Genomic DNA, 23,226 nt, shown 5'->3' with positions numbered 1-23,226 from the left:
TGATGGAACTACTACCAGGGATGCAAGCATTGGTTGATGAAACTACCACTGGGAAACGAGTATTGGGATGAAACAACTACCAGAGTATTGGTTGACGAGTATCTCCACATTTGCCGACTATGTGTACCACATAAATTCACCATTTCCACCTAAACATGGAAGTGTAATTTTCTTTCATAATATTTACTAATATTATGCATCAGTATTTTTCAAATATTATCATCATACTTGTTACAATCAGAGAGAAATTTGACTTACAGGCCCACTTCATATTAGGATTAAAATTTATGTGTGAAAAACAATCGTTTGGCAGAGCTGTTAAAAAGTTGTTCCAAGACAAAATGATCTCACGTAATCCCTTATGGCTCCAGTGATATGACAACAGTTGGGATTCAAACATAGTCTTTAATTTAAACATTAGCTGAAATAAAGAAACCAAGTGACTGCAAAACTACTGTTCTGCATGATGTTAAAATAAAATAGAAAACAAATTCAGTTTTCAGACCACATAAGGACGCGTGTATTATCAGTTTTATTTAATATAAAATGGCATTATAAACCGAATGTGCATCAGATAATTTCATCACCACCATCAGAAATAAAGTGGGAGTGTCTATTTATGTTCACTTTTAATAGTTACAAATTCGGTGAGACTTCCTTATTTACCACACCCACACCTTGGGCTATGCAGAATGAGAAAGCACACACAACCTGGATAACAATGCCACACCCTTGCTAGGAGGGTTGGAGAAATACAGCAAGACCCTCAATATACAACATCTGTTGGGCAGGATGAATTGATCAAACAAGTGACCACAAACTGTAGCAGTTGAACATTCTATAAACCTTTCTGGAAATGACAATTCACCATTGTTTAGTTCACACAAAGTATATGATAATTTGTCAGAGAGACAATGGGTAGTCCTATTAGGACACAAAAACACAATACAGTACACACATCACTATATCCTAATGGTGTAATATTAATTAGATGGGAAAGACAACGTCTTACTACACAATTACCACTAGGAGAAGGAAACAATTAATGTAAGTTGATTCACTATTTCCAAACGTTTCTTTTTAAGAAGCCCTGTATTCCATCTGCTGTAAAACTTTTAAACTTGGACTTGGCACGCAAAAAGTAAAACAAAAATTTATGCTATTTTTCTGTCATTTTCTTTGTGGCACAAGCAAGCACTTTATTTTTTAATTGGCTGTATACCTTCAGTTTTACATCGGGATTGTGTATGTATACACATCTTGCCTTTTGTATTACATTTGATGTTTGTCTGGTGCCACGATGAATTCCCATGTTTTATGGACAATAAAGAAAGTATATCTCATCTATCTGTAAAATTTAATTTACTATTTCAAAGAAGAAGTGTTTGTATTCATTTACTGTTAAATTCACTGGCAACCTTAGAAAATTTGGCAAATTTCGATCAGATCAACTGTACACAGGAATTCAACTTGTTTAAAGTTGGCCATATGGACTAGGATTGGGTATTTATTTTAGGCTTTTTAATTTATAAAACAATTTTATCAATTCCTACTAACTTGAAAAATCAATGTAAAACAACAATGACTGAGTCTGTGACACTCTGTGTTTGTAACTCAATACATTCTGAAAAGCTAAAAGAAATGTGTAAAAAGTTTGTTATTGTACGTAAAATAACAAACTTTTTACACATTTATTATGATTTTGCAAGTAAGTAACTTTAAACAAACTAGGACTTGGCATATTTTTCAAGGAGGTAGCCATGATAAAATTGTTTTATAAATTAAAAAATCCAAAATAAATATCCCATCCTCATCCATATGGTCACTTTAATGGTAATAGTAAGTTTGCAGGTTGTGGTTCAAACTCAACTTAGTTTGGCTAAATTCAGGTGATCAGTTGAAATAATGGTTACTGTTACTATAAAACTGGTACAGATTAGCTTGTTTGGAAAAAAACAACTAAAACTAGAAGTAACTGGGAACAATATTCCTATTAATCGGCAAGGCTTTAATTGACAGTCACACTTAGTAAATTTTTATAAGACAAGGGAAAGAATGCTGATATCAGTGAAATCTGCACTTGAGTTACAAAGTTTCTACCATGTGAGCTTGTATTTACTGCAAGAGAAAGCTAAAAACAAGTGGAATGCTGGGATACATTGATGTACTAATCTCCAGCCATCTTATCATAGGAGATAGGAAGTCTACTGATGACACAGGTAATGGTAGTTATGTCTGTTATCTCCACCCACAAATCATATTCAAATAATTACTAATTAGCCATTAAACTTTCATTAGACTGTGCACAGCAGACTGGTCTAAAACAAGTGTGTTGCTAGGTGAAGTCAGCAGTCCAAGTGCTTGTTATCTACAGCAAATGCGTTCCATTTTGGCCTGATTTACAGTCATTTCCTTTGACTGTCGAGATGGAAGTCATGCACTGCGTTGAAATCCCTACAGTACCCATACCATTTAACGTATTAGACTGATCCCTTTGAACCTCTACCACTCTCACTATTATCTCAATTCGTCTCTAATTCTACTCACTCTGTCTGCTTTTAAAATTACACATCTACATGTACATGAAATTATGTGGATCAAAATACAGTGACAGGCCATTCCTGAGTAATGCCTCAAATTTTTATCTGTGCCAGATCTACAACTACAATAAATGTAGAAATCATTGTATGGCTTGTGTAACAGCCAACAAATCCATTATGTTGAAACCACTGGTAAATTCAATGTCAAGCCAAGCCTGTAAAACATATTTCTATCAAGGCAATGTCTACAGCAAAGATATACAATTTAAGACGAGTCTGTGCCCTCTTTCTGTGTCATTATGTTTGCTCTGTCTTTCCAACTTAATAACACAAGAGTCTACCATCAAATTGCTACCTGCGATCTAATTGATTTCATATTATTTAAATCACCAAGTCCTGTTTGAAGATCTGGAACATTCTGAATGACTGCTTATATATAATCAAGTTGCCCTTGCTGCTCATTGGGTAGCCTCTAACAGGTGGTCAAAGATCATTGGTTCACTGACTCAATGAGGGTACATTCTTGGGGTTTTTTTCTTTGCCTTTCAAAATTTAGAATTTTCTTGACACCTAGACATCCTTTTCTTGGGCAAAACACTACATTTATATGTAAATATGAGTTTGTATGTCCTTTCACTGATTGTACAGATTTATTGTACTAAAACCTACACAGTAATAGTGTGAAATAAGAAAATCAAATCCTTGTATCTGTTGATAGGATATATTCAAATGAATGATCGTCATCCCTACATTCAGTAAATTCACAAACCATCTTTGATTGAAATCACTAATAAGATGCAGCGGCGATTGAAGGAGCTAAATATATACATGATATTAAGTGAAACTGTAATTCTGAGTCCCCTAATGGAAAACATCACTAACCAATGACAACTCTTTAATGCTTGCACCCAATCTTACAGAATTGTACAACAGCAAAGGGTTTGAAATCCTATCTCAACAGCAAAGGGTTTGAAATGCTGAATTTTGTCTCTCTAATTCCTATCTCAACAGCAAAGGGTTTGAAATGCTGAATTTTGTCTCTCTAATTCCTATCTCAACAGCAAAGGGTTTGACATGCTGAATTTTGTCTTTAATTTATATGATATATCTCAAAAGCAAAGGGTTTGAAATGCCGAATTTTGTCTCTCTAATTCCTATCTCAACAGCAAAGGGTTTGAAATGCCGAATTTTGTCTCTAATTTATATGATATATCTCAACAGCAAAGGGTTTGAAATGCTGAATTTTGTCTTTATTTTATATGATATATCTCAACAGCAAAGGGTTTGAAATGCCGAATTTTGTCTTTATTTTATATGATATATATCAACAGCAAAGGGTTTGAAATGCCGAATTTTGTTTCTAATTTGTATGATATATCTCAACAGCAAAGGGTTTGACATGCTGAATTTTGTCTCTAATTCCTATCTCAACAGCAAAGGGTTTGAAATGCTGAATTTTGTCTTTAATTTATATGATATATCTCAAAAGCAAAGGGTTTGAAATGCCGAATTTTGTCTCTAATTTATATGATATATCTCAACAGCAAAGGGTTTGAAATGCTGAATTTTGTCTTTATTTTATATGATATATCTCAACAGCAAAGGGTTTGAAATGCCGAATTTTGTCTTTATTTTATATGATATATATCAACAGCAAAGGGTTTGAAATGCCGAATTTTGTTTCTAATTTGTATGATATATCTCAACAGCAAAGGGTTTGAAATGCCGAATTTTGTCTCTAATTCCTATCTCAACAGCAAAGGGTTTGAAATGCCGAATTTTGTGTCTAATTTATATGATATAATCTCAACAGCAAAGGGTTTGAAATGCCGAATTTTGTCTCTATTTTATATGATATAATCTCAACAGCAAAGGGTTTGAAATGCTGAATTTTGTCTCTATTTTATATGATATATATCAACAGCAAAGGGTTTGAAATGCCGAATTTTGTCTCTAATTTATATGATATATCTCAACAGCAAAGGGTTTGAAATGCTGAATTTTGTTTCTAATTCCTATCTCAACAGCAAAGGGTTTGAAATGCTGAATTTTGTCTCTAATTTATATGATATAATATCAACAGCAAAGGGTTTGAAATGCCGAATTTTGTGTCTAATTTATATGATATATTAAAATCAACAGCAAAGGGTTTGAAATGCTGAATTTTGTCTCTAATTTATATGATATAATATCAACAGCAAAGGGTTTGAAATGCTGAATTTTGTCTCTAATTTATATGATATAATCTCAACAGCAAAGGGTTTGAAATGCTGAATTTTGTCTCTAATTTATATGATATAATATCAACAGCAAAGGGTTTGAAATGCTGAATTTTGTCTCTAATTTATATGATATAATCTCAACAGCAAAGGGTTTGAAATGCCGAATTTTGTGTCTAATTTGTATATATTATCTAATAGTACATGTACAGAGAAACAATAGGATACCTGTTGCTTTGGGAATACATGTTAATATTTCATAACCACTGGAACCTAGAGTCTACTTCTACACTAGCAAATTAACTGAATAAACATTAGCAAAGTGCAGTGGTTGTCAAAATACAAATCTATTTCTTCCCTTATTAATAAGAAATTCATTGGCATTTCAAATTAGATACGTCAATTGTATATAGTCCCCTACATACTGTTAGAATCAAGCAGGAGAGAATGATTAGAATATGGCTTTAAACACAATTCAACCTCCCTCACTAATTTGTGTATGATTTGATCAGTCTTTTTCTCTTCCTGTACTGTTCAACTGTCAAAATTATCTTTTGAAGTATGGCAATGTATGTTTCATTCTGGTAGCATGGTTTTTATTATCAAGTCTCATGAAATGTTAAGATTGTATACAATTTCTAAGCTGTATCCTGGTGAAACACACACAGGTGACGTCAATATATCTGCTTCGATTTAACAAATAGTTCAGTTGAAATTTCAGTTGCTAACAGCATCTACTCTAGTTTGACAATATACCAATTAAAATTGACATTTCCAGAGACATCAAAAACTAACTATATCTCTACAGATTTTAGTCTTGGTGACAACAAATTCTGCATACCCCCGGTATATCTTCCCAGATTTTATACCGCTAGCATTTCAAAGTGATAAAATTCATGGTCTGCTAAATTGTTGGTAATTTTCACTCCTTGCCAATAATTCATTATCCTTTCCTTTGTAGCTAAGGACTGAAAGCACATTAGTCACTAATGAGGGATATTTTAATTTGTGTCTCAGTCACTGAGAACACATGGAAAATCATTTTGCAGTGGTATTGTTGCTATTGTCTTGTTCATAAAGGCTTGCTTCTAATTCACTGTAATGACATCATTTCTGTGTTCTCACCAGTCATTATTTTTAACGTCCCCTCAATATGACAAAATATTGCCACTCAAAGTCATTCACATTAATGGAAGCCATCTTTTTTCCTTTCCCCTTAAATGGGGCTATACATCTACACACACACACACACACACACACACACACACACACACACACACACACACAACACATAGACACACAAATACAAACACACACATAGACACACAGACACCACACACACACACACACACAGCTTGGAATCAATAAGCACTCTCAATGTACTTCACATTAACTAGTATGATGGGTTTTTTTTCTCCTTCATATATCTATATCTCTGCATATTGTGAGTTACAGTAAGCCAGAAGCCTTTCAAGTTGCCATAATAACATGGTGTATTCTTTCTCTACATGTTTCATTTCAATCCCAGGTCTTACCAATCTCATCATATATTCATGAATTATCAATATGCAGCTGCGTTGTTTTCACTCCATATTCTTTTTGAAAATCAAACAAATGCATACTGTGTATATTATATCTATGCATATTGTGTGTACAGTACACTGGTGTCACACACTGAGTCTAGTTTTATTCAATATTATTTTGTCCTCCATACTCAATATTGGCACTGTTTCAGTTTACTGTGGACATATTGGAAGACGGATACAAGGGAATAAAAGGGAAGGAATACGTCAGGGAATCAATGCAGGAGCTGGAGGGAAATAAGAGCCATAAAAATCTCCCAACTGCTGCCTTAAAAATCAATAGATAGAGCTGAGGAACGATGGTGTGAAAGCAAAAAGCTGTGAAGAAACAACGGTTGGCAGTGACATGTTACACTTCTGCTGTGTTTTAACACCCTTCCCACGGTTTAACATTAACAAGGGAAAAAGGCTTTCAAAGCATCTCAGACATATTTGCCAGTTAAAATCCAAATCCACACAAACAGCTAGATACAGAAAGCAAGCAACTCCTTTTAGATCAACAGATAGCTTCTTTTTTTTCACCTGAATTTCATCAACTTCAAGGTGTGAACATTTTGCATAAATTTTCCACTACACTGGTAGCTTTTCCCAAAGTGTTGTCAGCCTGTCTCAGGAGAGACAAGGGGCCAAACCCATGACTACAATACAACAAGCCTCTGGAATAGAAATTATAATGACTGGCAGAAAAAAAACTGGTAACGATCTTAAATCGGGATAGACTTAAAGAACGTATGTAGGCAAGAATTTGACAGTACTTTGACTAATGAAATTACAAAGAGAGCCTCAATCTATTCACAGACTTTACCAGTAACAAAGCAGATACAAAAGTGAAGTAGGGGATCCACTTCCATTGATAGACTGGACGTGTGACATATTAGTAATACCTCCGAGTATTTCACTTTGTGTGACAAAAATCACAATGCTTTCATTTTGCATACATTGCTTGTAACATATAGTATATAGTTAACACAGAAAGCCCATTCATTGGTGAGATCTACTAGTAGTACACACTAACAATCCCCTACACCATAATCAATTCCCACTGCTGTAATTTTATAGTGACGGATGTTGTCCCTCCGTCTCCTAGAAACACCACAGTCATAATTTTTCATTAGGTCATTGGTGCAACAGCAATAAATGGTAGGCAATAGTGAGGACTAAACAGCTGCCATCTGAGTAGGGTTTCCCCAATTGGTACAAGCAGTGGAATTAATCAATCAATCATTTTTACCTCTCTCAAAAACGGACATCCACCCCCAAAATATCAGTAATATTTGTAGATAAATCATGAATATGCTCGGAAAGTATTCACAAACATATTCATCTCCACACACACACACCACACACACACTGTCCTTTCTAATATTTTCATCACAATAAGCCGACAAGAAACACAACATCAATATAACATCAAGCTTAGGTAGAGATAGAAAAACTCTGATCAAAATACATCTACAGATCACACAGAGTGGAGTAGAGTGAACTAACAGTCGTTGAAAAAATGTGTTTGTTCTTACCTTCAATGTCTTGCATATTGATGTTTGTATCTGGGTTCATAAGTATACAGGTTTGGTACGATGTCAGTAGACGTAGATGTTGTCTCCAAAGCTGGCTAACAACTGACTAGATAGTTTTGATGGACTGTTTACCCTTATATACGCTGTCCTTCAAACAATGTCTTTAGCACACACGCAGGTGGAGCTAAGAGTCTGCAACAATACATGTAGAAAATTAGAAATTACAATGAGCTAGCTCATGTGACAGCTCCCATTCAACGACACACAGCAATTCAATATTAGAATAATTATGAAAATTTGGTCGTGACACAGCACATCACATTGCAGTGGGAGTTTCTGGGGGTGCAATTTGAAAGGTTAGCTAGTTTAGGTGGGGTTATAAATTCACACACATTATTTTGAATAATATGATGTTTAACCCTATGTGGTTCTAGCTATATATATATACCACAGTAACAAAATGCATCAAAAATCATTTTTGAAATAAATAAACGCAGTCAAATATTTCATATACGTCAAAAAAAGAAAGTTGTCGTAGTCAATGTTTTACGGGAAGGCATTCTAAGTAGTTTAAGGTATCAATTCATGTACACCAAATATTCTACTCTAAAAAAATAATTAATCATTTCCTGAATATTTAAAAAAACAAAAACATAAAAAAGTTAGTGTGATTTGGAAGCACCAGAGCACAATTAGAATATTTTCCATACACAATGTATCTCCTAGTGTGTGCTATTATAACGTAGATTGCTATCTAAACGACTGACCTGAAAACCTCTCATTTTCCTACACGAAATGGTATGGTACAGATATATACCGATCTCTTATAAAATATCATTACTCCTCAGAGTACTTGTAATATTGATGAAACAGAAAAATCAGGAGGATAGGGGGTCTCTGAGAAAGGACCATGATGCCTCTCCACATAAACTAGTAACCATGCCAACAGGCTCTTGTTGACTCCTCATCAAGAGTAGAAGAGAAACCACGTTGATAAGCACTCTGGGTGACCTTTGTTACCCAGTTCTTCATATCACAAAATGTGAGACCTTTATTATGTTAAATATCATGTGTGGGAGGATATTTCTCAAAAACACACCAGCGCAAGACATGGAAATTTCAACCACGACTGGTGATTTTTTAATTCATAAATTTTTCATTGACAAACATAATTGAGGTGCTATGAGCCACATGTAATTGTTTTGAAATGCTCCATTGTTGCTGTGTGGTATTACAAAGTACTAGCCTTGCCTTGCTGAGGCCCCTTCCATGTACATAGCAAATTACAATGCCTAACCCTTGATGAATAAAAAATAGTGAATTTTCACAATATCTAAATGATCTAGTATTGAAATAATGATAATCCCCTTTGTAAATGCTTTATAAGTCTAATGTAAGCCGACACATATCAACATTGAAGTTGATGATATTTTAACATGAATGGAGACTGTTGGTTGAAGTCGCTCTACATCTGTAAGGGTCAGAGTGGTAAAAACTGACGCTAGGTTTATTAATCAATGGGAACTAAAAGCACTTCACTTATCAGGCTGGAGTCATGCAAGAAAACTGCTATTACAAATAACATGAAATATTCATAGTCTATCATAGTGTGCCTCCCAGCTGACTTTTTCTAGTATTGTTACGAGCACACGTTTTGTCCAATTGATAGCAGAATACAAGATACCGTTTTCAATGCATGCAAGATTCCCATCAAAGTAGCGAGATTTTCCGCTGCTTTCTCACTTATGAGCTCATTAATGTTTCAACTATATAGAGAAGATACAACAAGATCACACCAGCAATTCACAAATAATTATGGAATTAATAAACAACATAAATACATTAATGGTGTTGTATGTATGCATGTATGAATAATCATTATTACATGTCAGTGTTAAACAAATATTAAAGGAAAATAGATGAAATTAAAATAAAACAAGTCTTCGTAAAAGACAGTCCCTAAAATACTTTCATTTTATGTGACTGAATGGAAACATGATTTAAACAAATTGGTGGCAACAAATAAATACTACAAATTGCTGATTGAACCTGAAGATAAGAGTTAAGGCCAAAAGGTCAATGTCTGAAAAGAAAGTTTAAACCTGGCAATATGGGGGTGGACACTTGAATGTAGTTTCTATGTATTAAAGTGTTTGAGGTATGTGGTACATCATGATTGTTCACTACAAATATGGCTGCAAATGACTAAAAAGTGATATGAGCACCAAAAATAATGCATGTATAATAATATATTTATCTGGTTCTGCATTACCTATAGATGTGATCTAAAAGACATTAGCCACACATAATAGCTACAAAGTGTCTGTAATACAATGTATGTAAGCAATAACTTAATTTTGATGATCTACACTGTAGGTCAAGGTAAAGGTCACTCCTACAAGAAAGCTTGCATGTGATTATATGGGGTTAGACACTTGAATAGCGTCTATGTACTGAAGTTCTTGAGTTATGCAGTAATATAGAGATTGTTTACTACAAATATGGCTGCCATTCAGGAAAAATTACATGAGCGCCAAAACTATCACTGTGTATACTTCTTTTCTCCAATATTCAATACTTGCAAACATGATTTAAAAGAAATTGGCAATATGTAAACACAACAATATGTCTGTGATAGGCAGGAATTGGCCTGAAGGTCAAGATCTCCAAAGATAGCTTGCATCTGATAATATAGGGGTAAACACATGAATGGAGTGTTTGTATATTACAATAAATATTGATTTTTAACTACAAATATGGCCGCCATTCGGTTAATTTTGCATATATCAAAAAACAAATTGATGTACATATGTCCCATATGATATGTCACCTTTGTGTCAAGTTTGAAAGAAATTGAATATTGCGCATCTGAGAAATGATGAATTATGAATGGACAGACGGAGCCCATTGCAATAGTCCCCTTGCCTTCAGGGGATTAATAAAAAAAATAGACAGAATTTTCATTCCTTCATATCATATGTTGACAAGTCTTGCATAGCTTGAAGATTTCAAAGAAAACTAAATCCTTGCATGTTGAAATTACTAAATTATTTCAATGGCTGAAGTGTTATGAAAAGTATAACAAAATGCACGTCTACTGTTGTAAAATGTATCTACTGAAAATTGACAACTGTTTTGATAGGTGCAGACATGGTAGGAAGACTTCCATTTGTGTTTTAACAAAAACAAATATAAACATTCATTTTCAAAGAGATGCACTCAAAAATATTCAATACTTTCAATATTCATAGTGATTTCGTCTTGATGCATACATTGTTAATTCATAACTGTACATTTTAACGATTAGTGTTCTTTGTTTGTTTGTTTTACTAAGTATAATGGACACAACTCATCTATTTTCTTCCCTAGCTATGTATCAAATATCAATAGAAGAATCCAGTCAATTTCATCTCTTTTATTCTTCCACGCTACAAACATTCATATTACTGGCATTCTGTATCAATTGCATTGCTTTCAAGTCAAATTTGGTACATTCTCAAATGACACACAAATCACTTCTGCATTGCAAACGGCAAGTGATAAATGATACAGTACACTTCCATGTGTATCAAACTATCAAACAGAGTGTTGTGAAAGCATGATCCTCAAAAATAAAAAAATCCATACTACATGTACATGTACACAGTATTTCTGCAACCACATCTCTCCGACCTACAACACTTTTGTTCTTTTTTGTAAATGCCAGGAACACCTTTGTGTGGGACAATAAAATATTTGCAGAGAAAAACCCTATTCCCTTGAGGTTGCTGAACAACTATAATATGCTAACATCTTGCAGAGAGTGGTTTTATTCATCAGAGTTCAAAGGTTAACCATACATGTGCATTGTATACCACTGGGACTATCAACCACTCATCACTCAGTGACAATTTATGGAAATCATTTTGGTTACAAATCTTACACTGATGACATTTTCACAAGACTGACAACACACTTGCTTTTGCTCAAACCGACACTACTGGTGACAGTCTCAAAATACAAACTGAAATATTGATAACGCGCCACTCGGGCTATAACAACAGTATCAAATATAGGAAAAGTTGTGTTACTATATAATACTAATCTTATATTATATGGCCATCAAGCCTCTATCAAATTAGAGAATTGTTACAACAGGTCACTGAAAGGTCATGCATAAATTATACATGGAAATGAGCCTCGCAAAAAAACTTGGAAAATGTCACAACAGCAATATGTACTTTAACTACTGACCAACAGGTCAGGAGACACAAGAGGTGAATCTGTAATTACAACATCTTCAAATACCACACACATTTCCTAATACTCAGTTGTCTGAAAACGATAGATTTGGTCTAAAACTGGCCTGTAGTATTGCGGTGCTTATCTTGTGCCTTCACTGCATATTAAACTATATCTGAGTACAATACCACAGACTAACACTTAAAAATGTACACCATCAAATAAAGAATGTCCTCTTAATAATAATTACAGAAAAAAAATCTATAATCCATAATTCGATTTCATAAACTGACATCTACTAGTATACTACATAAATTACAGCTAAAACATCAACAATCTTTTGCAATTCTTAGTAACATGTTGGTTTATTTCTAGTTGTTATAGACTAGAAAATAAGTGTACTCGCACTCATACTGGTAATGGTTTTAATAAGACTTTCAATTTTACAGGCCCCAGGGTGAAATTAAACTAAGAGCAACCACAGTTTGAAGGTTTTGGTGATATTAGTTTTATTCTTGTGTTTTTTTGTTTATCTTTTATTAAGAATCCAATAACAAACAACACAACTGACCACCTCTATGGAAAGTTATTTACTGGCTACCTAATTATTGTTTGTATGGGAAGGTACATGTAGGCATATTTTATTCATTTATCCCTGAAGCTAGGGTTAACAAATTGTCACCAATGGTGTTGTAGCAGCACAACTGTATGGTTCTGGCAATGACTGCTGATGTACTTGTAATTTTCAGAGAATTTGGGCATGCTTCTTTCTTGAAATGACAAAAAAGTAAAAGATAATACACTGAAGGTCGAGCAGAGAAGTCAAGTGCTAGTATTGTCTCTTTATGTGGCTGATTTGTCATTCAATTGTACGATCAATCCCAGTGGAAGTAACGTGCCTGTTCTTCAATTTTACTGGCAAGTCATGTCATACTTGACAACTCTACTTCTCATTCAGGCATGATAACTTGAATTGAAAGTACACATGAAGAGAACTGTCAGCAGGATTATTGTGAGCAGTGTGTTATTACATGTACCTAGCCTTCCTATGCCATCCTGATTATCTCGGACCACATTGCTACCATCTCTCTCTCTTAAGGAGCAAAATCATTCATATTTTGTTCATTCTACTTGACAAGAAAATCTCTCACTGTTTCACTTCTACATGTATATCTTGCCTACAGCTCATACCTCAGCAGCCAGTACCTAACAATGCCATGTCTATGACTGTTCACTAAAACCGCACCTCACCTCTCACCTACTCATTGCTGTCACTGCTGACTTCAAAAGGGAACACCACCCATTGATTAGATTAGTAAATGAAAACATACTGTGCAAGCCATACAATCCCACCCCTAAAATTAACTCAATCAAACTCCATAATAACTGCACATTCACAAACCACATCAAACGCCTTTTTTTCAGTACAATGTCAAATGCCACTCAAAAACACACTTTTCAGACATTTCTCTGTCAAAATAATGGAAATGAATTCAGCTTTGTTCACGACATACTGTCTTATTCCACAATGCTTTCTATTTTATCATCTATAAATATGCCAATGGAGTGGATCAAAGCAATTTGAACCTACACAGCATTACTATTCCCAATGGAAAACATGATTCCAGTTCTACTAAGTGATAAATTGACCACTATCTTTGTACACATACATGTATATCTCCTGTCTTTACTCTTTCAAAACATCTTACATTAAATGCTTGGTTTTGTAGAAATATTTTTGACCTTGTGCAATTGTCTTGGGTTGCAAAGCTGGATAAAGGAGAAAGAAATGTACTATCAAATTTTATATCATCTGATACATGTTTCGTTTGAGGCATTTAAAAAAAAATTGTTTTATAACATTACATATTAATTTTCTAATTTAATACTATGAGTTGTGAAATCAATATGAAGTTGTCTAACTGAAAATTCACGCATAATTACTTAATTTTTTTTTTAATTTTTTTTTTTACATTTCCGACGGACACAAAGCTATCCATGGATAAAATCTTAGAATATACAGATGTCTTACAATTTTTTTTGTCAATAAAAATCTGGATATTTTTTTTTTAATACAGTAAACTTAAACTGTCTGCATTCCTTATATACTTATAATTTTTTCCAGGGAGTGAGACAAAACAACATCGAGGTACAAGAAATTTTTGTGACTTAAAATGTGGCACTTTATGTGTGTTTTATAATACTCTAGAATTATACAAATTGTAAAATCAATAATCCATATTTTGAAGTTATAATTGTAAACTGCACAATTATTGTAGTATTAGTATTTCAAACATGGATGGAAAAATTACAAGTATGCCACAGCTTGAGAAAGGTTGTTAAATTTCTGTTATTTTAAGATAAGTTATTTCAGAAGTATGAGGTGAAATAAAACATACATATGTCCAGTACTTGTGTACAATGCTGGAATCAATATTGTAAATTAACATGATGGTACAGCTAGGCGGCATAATAAATCCATAAAATATTCAAAACATCTTTCATAATCAGCTTCTATCGACAGGAAATAGATTCAATAAGTTCTTGTCCTCAATGTATTATCACGTTTCAGCAAAACAAATATTCATCACAGCCGTCAACAATGAAACCACAAACATTACTTTGTGTAAGCCTGCTATTAATTCTAAAAACCGATACAATACAATTTTCATTCTAATTGGTACCTGACTTAAAATGAAGTCGCTGTCCGACTCCAGTGACTGACAGAAATGCTTACAACTCACAAAAGATCTGTTTCTATACCAACTGTTCAATCTATATCAATTTCATACAGTGATACTACATTTGTATGCCTTCCTTATTTTTCACCTTTATAATTTTTCATCTCGGTATGCACTATTTCTGATTTTAATCATTTTAAACATTTATACAATAACTGTTTGTCAGTTGATTGACTAGGGTTTGGTTTCGTTTCAAATATTTGGTATCATCCACATTCATTGATCTTGCTTAGTCACGACTACACAGTACCTGGTGCTCATTAATATGAATACAAATTAAGCCAATCCCCGCTTACCTGTATTTTAATCAGATCAAAATTTGCTTACTTCCATATTACCACATAAAACTACCAAAATAATGTCAATTTATTTGTTCATGTATTAAAATACAAATCATCTACAACATGGCTGTTTCTGTTGCATATTGCCATGAAAAATAATAATATAATAATAACAATAATTTTATTTGTCCACTAAAAATTGGAAATGTGACTTGGTTTGCACAGCCTCTGGTACACTGGTACTGGAAATTTATTCATATATTAATATATCACGTCATCAATTTATTCATGTATGAACATACAAATCATGTAAAACATAGAGCCACATAAACCACTGGAATCATATTTGATCATTTACATTATGTATGCATCACCATACATGTACAGACCATCTGGTCACGTCAATTCCTTCACATACATATACATCCTGGCTCTATTATTTGGACAGACAGCAACATTCATTAATATATCCATTCTGTCCAGCTATCAATATGAAATATCCTGTCACCAGCATGGCATTCATTCTGTCCTGCTATTAATACGAAATGCCCTGATAAACTGTCATCAGCATGGCATTCATTCTGTCCTGCTATTAATACGAAATGCCCTGATAAACTGTCATCAGCATGGCATCCATTCTGTCCTGCTATTAATATGAATTGCCTTATCATCAGCATGGCATTCATTCCGTCCTGTTTGATATCTTATCAACATGGCATTCATTGTCCTGCTTGATACTCTATGGCATACCCTATCTAGTACAATTTGTATGACATACAAGGTACATTTGTATTTCTTAGTCTGCACGAAATCCATGCTAATCTTATTCGATACCCCAAAATTACACTGAAAACAATTCATCCATTTGGCATGCTGGCCATCCAAATATTAAAATATCAACAGGTTGTTCAGTACTTGTATTTTTTAAGAAATCCTGGCACTAAACGTGTCACATGCATATCACCCAAATTACATTTAACAAATCCAAAGTGAGCTTTTACATGTTAACATTTTATTCCCTTGGGCAAAATATTCAAACAATTTTTCTTGTTAAAATTTTACTACAAACTGATCCTTTTAAGGTATAAACTCAAGTATGATATTGTATAGTCCTGTTGAGATCAAGCCTTGAATGTCATTACAAAGTTTACTGTAGTGTTGGAAAGATTTAAGTATTATGTAATTTGACACAGGCATGCCATATGTGTACATGTATTTTCACGGAAGTCATAAAATTTGGCTTTTCAATGTACCCAAGTCCTAGTAGATTTGACTGAAGCACAGGTACAATATGTTACTTTGCATGATGGATATAAGATCATCAATTACTGCCATGTCACTCCCTAATGAATCGTAGAGACCCTTATCTACAGTAATATGCCATATAAAATTTTAATACTTAACAGAGCAATATGTATTTTTATAAATACTGAGTTCAAATGATAGGAGTATGGTGACAAGATGACTGGCAGTTCTCAGGAGACTTTCCTATACATGTATACATGTATCCCCCTCCCTAACACATCATCGTAACATGCAATGTATACAAAATGTATGAACTTCTGCTTCCCTCCTCAACAGATGTTTGTCAGAGCAAGGTCCACAAAACTATGTAAATCTGTCACGTTTCCATGCCGTAATTTTCTCATTACCTGTATATTTTCTGGTTCTAAGATGCATTGCCATTAGATGGCACGACTTATTTGGTTTTTGTTCTAAATTTGTCTTATTAATCACATTTGAAATATACTTTCATAATAAAATGATGGAAAAACATATTGACATCTTTATTTGTGAGTTAATCTATACAAGAAAATAATTCATTCACAGAAATTGTCATGAGTAAAATCCAGGGCAGAAAGGTGACAACCATGTGCACATCCCCTCAAGTAGCACGTGCAGAATTGTTATCCATTTGTACAAAACTTACGGTGTAGCAATACATCTTGAAACCGTCAACAGGTCCACTACCTTCCCCCAACATGCAGGTATACTATACGACCAGTCACAGACTACATTACTTGTATACATCAAATATCTTTGACCTATATGTATGTCTGCAATGTTTTCACTTATGAAAATACAAATTGGGCAATATATTTTCATGGGTATCTGGGTTCCACCATTAAATGAATTAAGAGAGCTTACGTGTATGACACCAATACTCTAAGGAATAGTTTGTCTACGAGTTCCATTTTACAAAGTTTTTTGATAGATTACTCCTCAACTAACCACACCCATCACAAGTAATGGTACAAACCATTAGAATTTTGAATAAATTCAGGCACCAAATTTATAATTTTAACCATCGGTATGCTTATAAAAATATATTATTCCCGAGTACTTTCGCCTTCTTTTTGTCGGAAGTCATAAACAAATAGAACGACAGCACAAAATAATCTCAGATTTAGAGGCAGAAAGGCGCCTACAATACTATCTATTCTGGCTCATTATTTGACTCTGAATTCTACTATAAAAGGTTATCTTATCTGAATCAGTGGCAAAATATAATGTATGTTTACATAGATATCTTTAGTCTGAGTGATAAAGGATGTATGGGGTTTCTATAGAAACCGTTGCCATGGCAATACCATCTTTGCTTCAGGAGATATAAAGAGAAGAGTAATAAGTCTCCATTTCAAAGAGGAGTTTTGGATTTAGATAATAAATGAAAGCACCAGGAAGGAAATGGTGTCACTGAATTAGACTGCTAATTCATCTGGAGTGCACATTCCCTTCTTCAGTCATCACATGTGACAGTAAATCAGGATGGAATAAAATTTCCATATTGCTTCTTATTTTTTGGAAAGTCAAAAGAGTTTTGATTCTAATTTAATCACCGTTCAATTCTAAACAGTTGTTGGATCAGATGACACACATATTGACATGGATTTAAGAAGAGAAACATGTAGGGAATTTATTGAAAGGAAACTGAGTTGTACAACACCCAACATATTATTGGCAAGAATTAAGTATAAGCTGTACATGGACAATACATCATTCAAAATGACAGGATTAACACTACACTGTATAACACAGATACTGACCAACAATACAATGTATACACAGAAAGCCTGTCCATACTGCAAAATCTGATCCGGATCCAATTCAATTGACCTGTCCATACTGGTTACTTCGTATCTAATTCGAATTAACTGATCCGGATCGAAGCCGAATCTGGGTGAGGGTTTCGATCCAGATTGGAGATGTTATATGTGTGGACAGATACCAGTGTTTTTGCTAAGGTTTGGGAACCCCGGTAACAGAAAGGGGGAAAGAGGTAAAACTGGTAGTGCTTCCCATGCAATGTATCATAGTTTAGGTGGGAAACCCCGGTAAAATGATATGGGAACCCTGGTTGATTTTACCTACTTACCGCCCTTAAATAAAACACTGGATACACAATGTACTTCGAATCAAATCCATCTTTCATTTTTTTTAGTGTAGATGGGAAGTGGATTTGATTCGGATGACAGTGATCAGTTTAATTCAGATTGGATCCGGACCAGATATGGACAGGGCCATCGTTTCCATATACTAAATTACATTTGTATAAAACTTCATTCATTTACCCATAGTAATGAAAATGGAAACTATGAAATCCACACTGACATAAAAATTTGTTATTTTAGAACTATTTTAGTATTAAGTCCATTTAGACAAAGTTTTCACATGATTCTTTATACCATCAAGTCCACATTAACAAGGTTTGGACATTCTTAAGTCCATACAGACAAGGTTTTGACATGATTCTTTGTCCCATCAAGTCCACATTAACAAGGTTTGGACATTCTTAAGTCAATACAGACAAGGTTTTGACATGATTCTTTGTCCCATCAAGTCCACATTAACATGGTTTGGACATTCTTAAGTCCATACAGACAAGGTTTTGACATGATTCTTTGTCCCATCAAGTCCACATTAACAAGGTTTGGACATTCTTGTCAAATAGATAAGGTTTTCACATGATTCTTTATACCATCAAGTCCACATTAACAAGGTTTGAACATTCTTAAGTCCATATAGACAAGGTTTTTACCTTCTAAAACCATCACGTCCACATTAACAAGGCTTTGATATTCTTTATACCATCAAGTCCACATTAACAAGGTTTGGACATTCTTAAGTCCATATAGACAAGGTTTTCACATTCTTAAACTATCATGTCAACATTAACAAGACTTTGATATTCTTTATACCATCAAGTCCACATTAACAAGGTTTGGACATTCTTAAGTCCATATAGACAAGGTTTTAACATTCTTAAACTATCAAGTCCATACAAATGTATAGACCTAGCCTAGAGTCAAGTCGTGCAGGGATTTTTGGCTACTGCTGTCCTTCACGCCTAGTACATCCTTAACATTTTCTTTTTTACTTTAATGAAGCTTTGGCCAGAAAGCTTATGGGTTTTTTAAAATGATCATATTCAATGATCACACCACAACATGGCCGGCAGCTGATTTCATGACAGGACTTAAGACATGTGGGGGTTGAACATCACTGTGTGAAATCATAAATCTAACCTTAAGTTGAATAAATGACAGTTAGGGATACATGTACATTTATGCTAGGTGTGAGGAGAGGTGATAGTCCAAAATCCCCATATGACTTGTCTCCAGGCTAATATGGACAGGTTTTTACATTCTTAAGGATGAGATGCAGGTTCGTTGGTGAATTTTGGCCTTTTTTTTTTTTTTGCTCATTATGAAGCTTCATGGTATGTGCCATCATTTGGTTAAAAGATTTTTTGAAAATCGTTCATTTTTTCCATTAATAAATTTGAAATGAAAAAACTCTAACGCTATATGTGTTTTATATGGTTTCATTCCTGAATGTTTATGTACAAAGATTTGCATACATAAAGAAGATTGACAGAAACGTTGATTACAGAAGAGTGTCTTTTCATATGCAAATGAGACATAGCTAGTAGGCCTCTGTGCAATGACTGACGTGACATTATCTCTTAGCTGTGTTGTTGTACAAAACCAATCAAACTCGGTAAATTTGGTTATAACCAATAAAAAGTAAAAAAAATACCTCCTTTGAACCTGGACTGATGCACGTTGATTTTGACCAGTGCATCGGCTAAAAACGTTACAGTGAAGCGGCCTACACTGCACTACAGCCGCACAGTCGCTTGTAAACTGTTACTCCTTTCCTAAATGGTACTTACAAGTTACATACAACACGTAGGGGGAGAGGGGGGGGGGGGGGTATGACATTGCTACCGATTTCATAAGAATATCGCCAATCCCTATAATAACGTCATTGTTCTGTATTAGGACCGTTATAGACAAGAATAAAACCATTTAGGAAAAGGAATAACAGTTTACAAGCGACTGTGACTACACTAGTCTACAGCCTTCAAGTGTACCCGACGCGACGGCGATGTATTAGATGACGGTTTTCAAGTACCATGCATGTAAAAAAAAACATACAAATCTCGAATATCTAACAGTATTGCAGGCTTATTGTTTTAGCCGATCGAAAAAAATTGATGTTTACAAAAATAAAACGATTTAATCAACACGTTGGCGCATCGAAAATGAACCACGCTATCTTCGAGACTTGAGAGTTCACGTCAGATGCGTGACATTGCATCGGCGATTTCCGGGTATTACATTTCTGTTTCTGTAAGATTCACAGAACGTGGCCGTAGACTAGCTTTGAACTTTCGCGTTGGTGGATTTTGACAACGTCCTCTTCACATACTATATTATATTATTAGGGTTAAGGTCCTATAAATTGAGTGTGGCAACCACACTCTAACGATCGGCTTATCACGGCTCGATCCTTCGTGAACTTTCGAGACACGTCGACACCGAGTCACATGTACTGTAGTAGTATACGTGCGTTGCGTTGTTTATTTGCGTCTACGATGAGGCTGTCTGAACGTAAACGGCAAAGAATTTGGCACCGAGCGATCCTCAAGGCTATTAATGTTATAAAATGGAGATTTTGAAGGTACAAGTAGTTTAAATAAATGAGGTAATGTCTACTACGACTCCGAGTATCATAAAACGTCACTCGCAGTGGAAGAAAAACTGTTGACGTGAGTTCAAGTACCATTATTTATACCGTAGTTTTGTAACACTCCTTACAATTTGTATAACATTCCCGATGTCGTACGGTGTCGTGGTGTGGAAATTTGATTTCAGGGAAAGGATTAACTTTTTTTATTGTGTGTCTTCAACGAAACACCAACAACGTAGCAATGCCTAATACATGAGCAGGAATATGGAACGTAGCCCATATTCGAATCAAAACACGAACACCAACTGCGTAGAGCAAGAGCTTCGAATCCAAACCAGAAAGTATACTATGTAATGTCGAGAACGGCACGCGTACCGTATTAAAAGATTAAACCAAAGTCTCCACCCGTAGATGAATAATAGATGACTTGACACCTTTATCGCGGGAAACAAACACGTTTCTATCTGTAGCATTTCATGACACTCCTAAAATACCTGATTTTCTTCATGTCTGTAGCAAAGCAACGTACACAACCAAATGGCAAGGATTGAGTAACATATTTGCAAGTCACAGAAAACAGCTGTTGCAATGTCTGTCGAATTTGAAAGCTTTTGTCGGGCGGAAGGAGTCCAATTGTGTTAATTAGCATTTTTCTACGTTCTTTATTTTGTATACTGTGTGAAGTTCAAAGCTATTTAACTTTGCGTCAGAACGTCCCAGCTGCGTCAAATTTGGAGACAATACTCGGAGACAGTGTGTCGAAAAAACGTTCCTCCGGATTGTTTAGTTTTTGAGGGAATCAAGAGATATTGCGTTGAGAAGTGTGAAAAGCGGTAATTTATGCAAAAAACACAAAAATACAACTTTGGATGATTATAACAAGACAATGAGAGACAAAATAAAAAATCCGGAGGAACGTTTTTTTGTTTATGTACATAGCTTTCATTTGAAGTCGAAAAGAGGACTATATTCAACTGTTTGTAAAAGTTAAATAGCTTTAAGTGAAAATCGTCAAAAAACACAGTTTTTGGGTACAGATCAATAATATGGTTAAAAATGTAAAAAATCACCACAGAAACCACAACTTCATACAAAGACTCGACATAATTAATGAAAAAAATGGTATATTTATCTTGTCTTTAGTGTGAAATGTGATGGAGGAAAAATGAGCTAACGAACCTGCATCTCAACCTTAAGCCATGAAATCCACAGGAACAAAGTTTTGATGCCATGTATTCTAATGCAGAACATACACTTCCTACAAATCTACCACATTGAACAACAATACATTTCCACAGTAATTTTTGAGCTCCTAGTTATTTTCTACATATTATTGCCTAACACATACAATGTGTGGTGTGTGTGTGCATGTGTATGTATGTGTGAATGTGAAGAGGATTGTGAATGAGAAAGTAGAGTAATTATATTCTCAATGCCTCATATTTATACTATAAAGGATGTGACAGAGATACATATATCATTGTATGACTATAATTAATATTTCTAGTGTCTAACCTTCCTTCATTTCTGGAGAGAACTCACATTTAAAAAGTAGCTCTACACAAGTGAAACTAAGCCCATTGAATTTGGGAACTATCTGAGTCAAGTCAACACCAATCATGTTTTGCCATGCATGAAAGATAAATGTGTCACTGAATGTTATCTCCTCGTCGCCACTGACTGTCTTTGACTGGTGTAAATCTGTCTGTTTATTAGTAGAGGCTTGTGTCATGTCATGGCTGGCAGTGAGTATAGTATTACACATCGTGTATGTAGTGCACTAGTGTGGGCCATGTCACACCAGTTCTTACATGTATGATTGAGTCATGTACTATAATACACTACATGTAATCAGCAAAATGGTGTGAACAGTGCAAGCGAGGTCGGTGGGCTGCATTAACGAGTGTGGTGAGTGTTGTCCTGCTTGGAAGCAGGTCACCACAAGTTTTCTCCAAGTACACCGTTCTATGGCGAGTGCTGCAATCTGGTCTACTTGCAACATCCCCCCCCCCCCCCCCCCCATAAACTTGTATGTACAATGTATGTAGTATAGTGAGTGGTGTAGACAATATACATGTATATACTGGTGCAAGCAATGCCAGTGATGTCTATGGGTTGCCAAGTATGGTATGGTATGGTATGAATAGT

The 23,226-nt window shown here is 34.7% G+C and overlaps 1 protein-coding gene across 1 annotated transcript in view; it reads right to left on the bottom strand.

The window, feature by feature from the left end:
• The window catches only part of LOC144443438 (heterogeneous nuclear ribonucleoprotein K-like), a 63,280-nt gene that overhangs the window by 25,062 nt on the left and 14,992 nt on the right, over positions 1-23,226 (bottom strand). Inside the window, exon 2 of the mRNA XM_078132914.1 lies at positions 7,860-8,051. Within this exon, the coding sequence (XP_077989040.1) occupies positions 7,860-7,899 (40 nt within the window). The 5' untranslated portion in view covers positions 7,900-8,051. The remainder of the gene's footprint in view (positions 1-7,859; positions 8,052-23,226) is intronic.

This window comes from Glandiceps talaboti, chromosome 12 (genome assembly GCF_964340395.1).
Source record: "Glandiceps talaboti chromosome 12, keGlaTala1.1, whole genome shotgun sequence".
Taxonomy (NCBI): domain Eukaryota; kingdom Metazoa; phylum Hemichordata; class Enteropneusta; family Spengelidae; genus Glandiceps; species Glandiceps talaboti.
This window is presented reverse-complemented; position numbering and strand designations above follow the sequence as displayed.